General features: G+C 39.1%; 1 protein-coding gene across 3 annotated transcripts in view; it reads right to left on the bottom strand.

Annotated features, from left to right (window-relative positions):
- The window catches only part of xkr4 (XK related 4), a 233,081-nt gene extending 224,537 nt beyond the window's left edge, over positions 1-8,544 (bottom strand). For all 3 annotated transcript variants that reach the window (XM_069915426.1, XM_069915427.1, XM_069915425.1), the window contains exon 1: positions 7,883-8,544. In XM_069915426.1, coding sequence (XP_069771527.1) covers positions 7,883-8,544 — 662 coding nt within the window. The remainder of the gene's footprint in view (positions 1-7,882) is intronic.
- Between the last annotated feature and the right edge of the window lie 737 nt (positions 8,545-9,281).

The following is a 9,281-nucleotide window of genomic DNA, read 5'->3' on the forward strand; positions in this document are numbered from 1 at the left end:
TGCCTGACCCGCCGATTTCCTCCAGTTGATCACTGATGGCTCAAGATTCCAGCCTGCTTCTCTGAACTGACATCCAGCTGTTCAACGTCTGTCTTGCCAGCTGGTTCTGAGCTCTGCTGTTATCAAACTTGTGCTAACAGCACATTGTATCCTTACATGAGCATGTTGGGTGAACTTTTTTTTTCCAACTTGTGATATGTTGCTGCCGACAAGAAATTTGGATAACTGAATTTTCACTCTTGATTTCTGCATAATCGGAAATGTACTGTAAATAAAATGATCTTTCTTATACCTCACTTCCTCCAACTTGATTACTCCACAGTTAAGTTGCTGAATAGGGTGTGATTTGTAACGCCCGCAAGACGGTTACTCGATGTTGCAGGACCATCATTATTACAATTCTTTTTGAAATGATTGGTAGGCAATGTTGCACTTTTCTAAGGTAGCTAAACGCTTAAAGAACATGCAGGAAGTAACCACATATGATGTTGTGACAATTCAATGAAAATAAAAAAAATAACAAAATAAATCTGTAGGTGATTCAACACTGAGCATAACTATTTGCTGAGATCAACTATCAGTAATCAATGTAATTAATGTTCCCAACTTCACAGGTTGGCTGGACAACTTATCCTTATCCCACAAGGTTTATGAGTTCTAATATCAGTTGATGCTGGAGATTAAATCAATCTTCCACCACAGGTGAATGACTGCATTTTGTCTTCTCAATTTTGTCAGCTCTGACATTTAACTATCAATACTTTCTTCTCTACTACTTATCTGTCTAATGTTGTATGTAATTCACCCAGAGAAACAATATGTTGTGGAAATAGCTTCCATTTTGATATTTAGGGGTCAGCTCCCAAATAGCATTTCTAAGATTGATTTTGAGGGAGATAATTTTGTGAAACCAATTTCTCTGTGCCTTTGTTGTTACCAATGACCCATCTCTCCAACTAAGAGAACTTAAAAACAAGGAGGGAGTGACTCCTTTGAGTCAATTGCATCACATAATTCCAAATCGTGGGTATTAGAGGAGTAAATATGCAGGGAGATTGCAGACGGCTGCATGAATAATACTACAATTTCAACCTCCTTAATATTGATTGGAATTGTTCTAAAGGCTTGAATAGGGCAGAATTTGGGGGGAAACACTGGACCTCCCCATGGGAAATGAGGCTGGGCAAGTGACTGAAATTTCAAAATTTGGGCAAGACTAATTTGGATGGCTTTAGGTAGGAACTTGCAAAAGTTGACCAGGAAAGGCTACTTGCAGGTAAAGGGACATGTCAAGTGCAAGGCATTTAAAAGTAAGATAGGGAGAGTTCAGAGCTAGTAGTTCCTGCAGAATCAGCAAACCCTGGTTGACAAGGGATATTAAGGCCCTTATGAGGAATAAAGGAAACATATGTCAGGAATAGACCGCTGGGATCAAACCAACCCCTTGAAAATATAATGGATGTGGGAGTATACAAGAGAGAAATCAAGAAGACTAAAAGGGGACATGAGATAACTATGGGAAAAGAGGTAAAGGAGAGCCCCAAGTTCAAATTGTCTCAGTACAGACAAACATCACATACAACCATGAAATTCTATTTACTGCAAGCAAGGTAAAATTTCTACTAATTCATAATTGGACACTGAACTCAAAAAGAAAGATGTTTACAAAAAGGGGAATGAAAAGAAAGAAAGAAATGTAAACAAACAGAATTAAATTAAATGTAGACATACAACATGGTAACAGGCATTTCTGGCCCATGACCCAGTGCTGCTCAATTACACCCAATTAACCTACAAACCCCGCCCCCCCCCCATGTTTTTGAGGGGTGGGAGGAACTGGATCACCTGGAGGAAACTCCTACAGACAAGGAGAAAGCATATAAACTTCTTACAAACTGTGACTGATTTGTACCTAGGTTGGTGGCACTATAATAACATTGTGCTAACCGCTACACTGACAGAGCAAACACAGAAAAAAAAATAATATTCAGTAATATATAATGTACAAAGTAATAGTCCTTCAATGAGTATCTGATTAAGTCTGATGTTTTTGAGTCTGATGGTTGAGAACTAGTAACTGTTCTTAGCCCTGGAATTATAAGTCTTGGGGCAGCTATGCCTCTTTCCTGATGGGAGCATCGAGAGAAGAGCATGTCCTTGGTCCTTGATGTTTGCTGCTGCTCTCTGACAGCAGTGTTCCATGTAGATTTTCTCAATGGTGGGGAGAGTTTTGCCTGTGATGTACTGGGTTGTGTCCACTACCTTTTGCAGGGCTTTCCACTCAGAAGTATTGGTTCCCCCACACCAGGCCATGATGCAGCTGATCAGCACACTTTCAACCATAAATTTGTGAGAGTTTGCCAAGATTTCTGATGACATACTGAACCTTTGCAAACTCTTGAGGAAGTAGAGGCACTGATGTGCTTTCTTCACAATGGTGAGATGAGTTGAGTGTCCTCCGAGATAGTGATTCCCAGAAAATTAGATTTACTCTCCCTTTCTACCTCTGATCCCCCACTGATCACTGCATTGAACACCTCTGATTTTCCTTTCCTGCAGTCTACAATCAGGAAGTCTACCTTGGTCTTGGTAACATTGAATGAGAGTGCACCATTCAGCCAGGTTTTAAATCTCCCTCCTGTACATTGACCATCATCCCTTTTTATAGAGCCAACTATGGTGATATTTCAGCAAATTTAAAAGGTATCATTATCAAACTGAGCCACACCGCCATAGGTGAAAAGTGAATAGAGAATGGGAGTAAGTCTGTTGCTGATGGAAATTATGGAGGAAATGTTCTGTGAAGGAAATTCTATGTATATTAACTGGAAACAGGTAACAAGGTGCCTTTCAAGATCAAAGTGGTCATCTGTGTGTGGATCCAAATGAGATGAGCAAGGTCTAAATGAATATTTTTCAACTGTAATTGCTGCAGGGAAGGCCATAGAAGCTCAGGGCCCCAGGGAAGAAAAGAGGTTTCTGGTGGTCTTAAAATGCATAAAAGCTGATAAATCTCCAGGGGCTGACAAAGTGTTGTGGGTAGGTAAAAAATCTCTGTGGCTGATATATTTGCAATATTAACACCAGAGCTTTATGGCTGAAGAACACGTGACTGAGAGCTATTGGCAACTTGAGACGAGGAACCCATGCAGCCTGCAGACTATGGCGACTGCGGTCATCAGGCTGGTATCCATTTTAGACAGGTAAATGGATAGAAAAGGTTTAGAAGAATATGGGTGAAAAGTAGGCAAATAGGACTGGCTCAGGTGGGCAATGATGGGCATGGACAAGTTAGGTCGAAAGATCTGTTTCATGCTGTTTAGCTCTATGACTAAAAACATAAAATCTGTAAACTTGCTAATTTTATACTCACCATCACCTTGCTGTTAAATGTAATTTTAAAATATTATTTACACATTTACACAGAGTTGCACTTTATTCATTAAATTTGGAATTCATTTTGTAGACTTGTTTAATTATTTGCTTACAGGAGCAATACTTTAAGACAAATCCATTTTTCTTGACATATCGATAAGCCTATGCACAATATTATAAAATATCAGCCTTTTTATAAATGATTCATTATTCAATAACCAGACCATCCTTTTAAATACCACAGCAAAAAGTCAAAACGGTACATATTTATATACATTAATAATTGAACTGCCATATTACCTAAGAGTTCAGGAGAATGTACTTCTCATGCTGTACAAAATCACACCCATTTTTTGGTCAATGGGTATTCCGAAATATCATCTCCTTTTGCATGTAATCTTATGGATTTTTCAAAGTGTTTCTTTTTTAAATGGAGAATATTTTTATACAGAGTCTAGAACTAATATATATTCAGAACACATTTTATGACTATTCTACACTGATCTGGCAGATGTACTTGCACTGCACAATTCTGTTTACAGATAATATAAGGGAAATTCACTTGCCAGATAATTCAAGTTTTTTCTATGTGGCATTTTTACCATTGACCCCCTATAGCTTTTTCATGCAATGTAATTACAGGGTACGCTATAAATCTGATTTTACTTCATCTTATATTTCATTATTTAAATTTATCAATTTTTTTCTCTTTTTCCAAAACATATTAATTTCCTGCCACAGCAAATAAATTTAATGTCTGCACTCAGTAGCTTATGAGGAAAATGTTGTCAAATGAAAGGTAAGAACTGCCTTATGCAAATAGGACAGAAAAGTGGGTGGCACAGTTACCGTAGTGGTTAGAACAACACCATTAAAGAGCCAGTGACCGGGGTTCGATTCCAACACCGTCTGTAAGGAGTTTGTATGTGCTCCCCATGACCTACATGGGTTTCTACATGGCTACGACTTCCTCCCACCTTCCAAAAATGTAGGTTTGAAGATTAATTGGTGTATTTGGGCAGCACGGACTCATGGGCCAAAAGGTCTGTTGCTCTAAATTAAAATACTAATTTTAAAAACAAATTAAAAATTCAGTCTTTTTAGAAGAAAAGGCAGATAATTATTGAACAAAAAAAATGAACAGCTGGATTTAATTGTGCTCAATCCTCCCATAAAACAGATCATGAAGATGGAATAAGTATAAGCAGGCTAACAAAGAAAAGCACACACAAGAATTTCATGAGCTTATTGTGAAATAGATAGAAAACACTAAGAGATAAAACTAGACAAGATTGGTTTAAGTTAAAGGGAAAGAGATTCAGAAGAATACGAGAGGGATCTTCTTTACTCAGAGTGGTAAGTACCTGAAATGCACAGCCTGAGAGGGAGATTGAAACTGGGTCGCTGACAGGATTTAAGTGTCTGGACTCTAGATGAACACTTGAATTGCTTAGTCAGAAAGGATCATGGAACAAATGCTAGGAAATAGGGTAAATTTGGAAGGGTGCCCACAGGTCTGTGGATTCGTGACGTTGAATTGCTCGTTTCCCTATACAATTCTACGATTGTAAAGTATCTCAAATGACAAACAAAGTTAGACTATAAAGCTATTCAAAATACCACTAACCAACCCATGAAAGCTATCACACCCGAAACAACGTCCTGCTAGTTTATTTCTTTCCTCACACCAGCTACTTACTTTGTTGAATGTTTTCAGTAGTTTCTGCTTCTGATTTCCAGCATTGTAGTTTTTGCTTTTGTTTACAGTGACTTATTATATGGTGGAATACATGTAAGATGAGAAGTTATTCTAGATTTTGAATAGATTGGTGATTTTTCATGAATTCATTATTGGTACTTTAACAGAGTAATGATTAAGAATATGAGGAGCACTGTGTAACTCAATGGTTTAAATATTTTAAAGTACAATATAAAAGGGGAAAAATTTTATAAACTAAGTTTAAAATGTAATTGCTCACAAACATTTCAAACTTATTGGACCATTATCAGTTTTATCAACTGTTTGATCATTCATTCACTGAGGCAGCGATCTCCAAACACTGCTAAGACTTGTTAAAATACATATAGATAGACTAATTTCATTCGGTTTTAATATCAGGACAGATCAGTATCATGTTTTTGTGGCAAAGGATTTATTTGGCAGATCTATATTAGAGATTAAGGTGTGAATTTAATTTGTGGTGCATTTCATTATCTTTCACTGTAGCTGTACAGAGCATTTTCAATTCTTTTGCAAATATATCATCTGCAATTATATCAAATGGTGGTTTCTTTTATGTATTACAAACATTTATGGAAAAATTTGAGGTGTCTACCTATTAATATTGAGCAAAATACTTTTAATAGTAGACCTCCCATGCTTGTTGACTTAAATTTCAAAGCATAGACATCCTTATTGCTAATTAAAGTTTAGCTAAATAGAGCACTCCCATATTTTTAGAAAAGTGTACATTTTCTAATGCTTTAAAATGGCTTGAAATTTAAGAGCATTGTTGATTGTGGCATCAAGTTTTATAATTTGTGCTGCCTAATATATTACCAGTCAAGTGATAAATTATGTGACATTTTTCAACTGATCAATAGCACCACAGAGCTGTGGATCATGTCATAACTGGAAGACAACAATTACATCATAGAGTACAATTATAACCTAATGGTCTGTGATGTGAAAAATCGGTTTCACACATAACCTGAGTGAATGGCTATTGAACAGCGAGAATACAAAATTGAACAGCTGTGCCTTACAAATGTTCTTTCACATGTGAAATTAGCTCACACTACAAATCAGTTATGCACTGCTCTCTTTCAACTTATTGAAAGGGTAAATGTGATGGATTGAGCTGCTGAGGATATATCTTGTATTGCATTTCAGAATTTTCTAAAATTTGTCTTACTTTTTATTCATGACTTGCTGTTTTTCAAAGCCAAATTACATCTTACTTAAATTTTCAGCCTCTGATCTGTTAATTTAGAATACAATTTTACTTTGATTCACTCCATATAGTCTGAGTCCACATTTACAAAATGGGCATTTCTTTCAGAAAAGTCACTAAGGGTTACATTTCTGGAAGATAGCAAGTATCTGTCATCTAGTAATGCTGCTTACCCTCATATTTGCAAATAGAAAACACACATTCAATTATTACATGGATATTATTTAAAAAAAAATTAGTTCCTGGTAGTCACCGACATGCAAAATGCTTAAAATTCCATAAAAGCTGCTGATTGGATCACATTTGTGGAATTGGAAATTCAAGCCACCAGTCAACAATAATGATGTAAAGCAGGTCTGTTAGGCTTCTACTGTTTGTGTGAAGACCAGCACTAATCTACGCTGCTCAACTGTTAGAACGGCCAACTCCCAATTTATATTTAAAGATCCTTGTCCATCTCTTCCAGAAAAAGTAACACCCTCGCGGAAACTTGCAACTACAACTGAAATAAAAAAAACATTTGGCCCTTCCTCTTCTCAAAGAAACGTCAGATTGTTTTCAAAATAGAAGCTGGAAACAAGTAGTAATTTATTGTCCCATATAATCTAGCAGAGTTTAATTACCGGTTGACTGCAAACAAAATGAAGTATCCAACAATACGAATTTTACAGAATAATTATAGAGTTGTGGTTCATTAAAGTATATCCACGGTCCAAAACGCCACCACAGTTCAATGTAAAAGCCTTGCACACGTCCGTTCAAAACGAGAGCTCCCAACTCCAGTTTTTAGAATTGTAATGCAGCGTGTCTATGAAGTTAACGTGTTAAGGGGACCAAGGAGATTTTTTTTTGTAAATGCAGTTCTTGTAAGATATTGCTAAAGAAGTTGCTTGTATTCATTATGTGCATTTCATCCGGCCTGTCAAATATTTATTAGAGTTATTACCGCAATTTAATATTTTTAACGTAGACATAGAGCACGGTAATAGGTCCTGCCGGCCCACCTGCCCGCGCCTTCCGAACACCCCAATTCACCAACAAGCCCCGTACGTTTTTTTGAAGCAATGCTATCGCTATTTACGTCAGTTTTTATAACGATGGGGGGTGAGATCTGTATGGGCGAAAACGTTGTTTTAAAATGCACGATCTGCACATTTTCAGAGAACAGACCCGAATGTGCCATGTGAATACATCCTGTCGCAGGCATGACAACATTCTTCAGATGTTGCAGAATTATAATGCTGGATAAGTGTTGGAGGAACCAACACAGCTGCTCTGTAGCAAAGCACATTATTTCACTTATTTATTTACACACACCGAATTTATATTTAAAAAGCGGTGCAAGCCTCCTACCAACCAACTATTTGCATTTCTATATTTCGTGACATTTAGATGTTACCCGGACTTTGGCATAAGCAGTGAACAAGTATGGGGACATCGGTGTTACAACGGCAATTGCTGAGCGGGCAATTGTTTTTTTATTGAAGGTGCTGTCTGCTTTACCTTTCCCTCGGCTATTGGTACAACGGTTTGGCGTATTGAATGCAAGTTACCTCCAGAGCTGTCCCAACTGAAGGATGTGGATGATCGACTGCAGAAGCAAGACGCAGAAAGAACACGAGGACGCCTTGTTGCCTTTGCTCGTGTTATGGGTCCTGGTGGTTGAAGGCTGTCTCTGTGGCGATCGGGTATCCGCCTCGCCGCCTCCACCCGCGCTGCTCAGCACTTTGCCGTCCACGGGGCTGCCGGTGCGAACACCGGTCCCGCTGTTCGCGCTGAAGTCGTGCATGAACCACCTGAAACTGAAGACCTGAACCGCCAGCGAGCCCAGCACCACGAAGAAAAGAGTCAAGCCGAACCACCAGTAGCGAGAATGCAGGTAATAGTCCACCGCCAGCCATACGTCCGTGCCCACGTCCGAGAAATACACTGTGACAGCGGCCACGATCCACAGCCCGTCCCACCATGTGTACCTCTGATGCCTGGCGAAGCGCAGGCAGTGACCTCGGCACAGCCCTGTGCAGCAGTGGGACGGCAGCTCGACCGAGCCCGGCTCTGGGCTGCCCCGCTCCTGCTCCTGCTCGTCTTCTTGCTGCTGCTGCTGTCCGTGGTCCTGACGCTGCCCCGGGTTGGTGTGCTCGGAATTCTGCAAAGGAGTAAAAGCCACGTCGCTCTTCTTCATCATCTTTAACAGCCCGTCCGATTTGGCAGCCATCAGACACTCTTCCTCTTCCTCACTCCCCCTCGCTCTCCTTCCCTCTCACCTCTCTCCCTCTCTATTCTGCCAATGAATAGGGCGACCTCCACTTCCGGTGTGCGAGGCTGGTTATCCACCGCTAAACTTCCGCTATCTCTCACTGATGGAGAGATCTACCCATTGTAAAGAAGAAAGGGAAGTCGAATGACTCACAACGTATGGGCATTCGCTCAAACTTGGGTTCTGCAGGAAGATTTCCCACCTCTTCCACGCCCTCTGCACAGACTGATTGACCGACTGATAAGATTGCAACATCTTTGTTCCAGAAGCAATGTTGCCTCAGAGCACAATTATTCTGGTCATCACCTCATATTTTGCAAATGCACCTTTTGCACTTTTGATCCAAAGGTTTCTCCTCTTTCCCACTAGGGTTTTGCAAAGCAGATGCTCCACATTTGATCCCACAGTAACTTTTTCCCCATAGGAAATCATGCCTAGATTATTACTTTAACAACACCTAAAGTTATTCAAGATAACCAAAGGAAATACAATATTTATTAAGTACTATTACTACTTCTACCACCACCATTCCTAATAATATTATTAATTGGTAGAACAGGTAAATTGCATTGCAGCATAAATGTGTTCAATTCAGGAAATTTGTAATTGTAACACATTGATATTTCTACTGATCTTACAGCCAAACATTTGTCACTATTTTAATCTCTTGACCACGATAATGGGCTAGGAAGAAG

The sequence above is a fragment of the Narcine bancroftii genome, chromosome 2 (assembly GCF_036971445.1).
Source record: "Narcine bancroftii isolate sNarBan1 chromosome 2, sNarBan1.hap1, whole genome shotgun sequence".
NCBI classification, from domain to species: Eukaryota; Metazoa; Chordata; class Chondrichthyes; order Torpediniformes; family Narcinidae; genus Narcine; species Narcine bancroftii.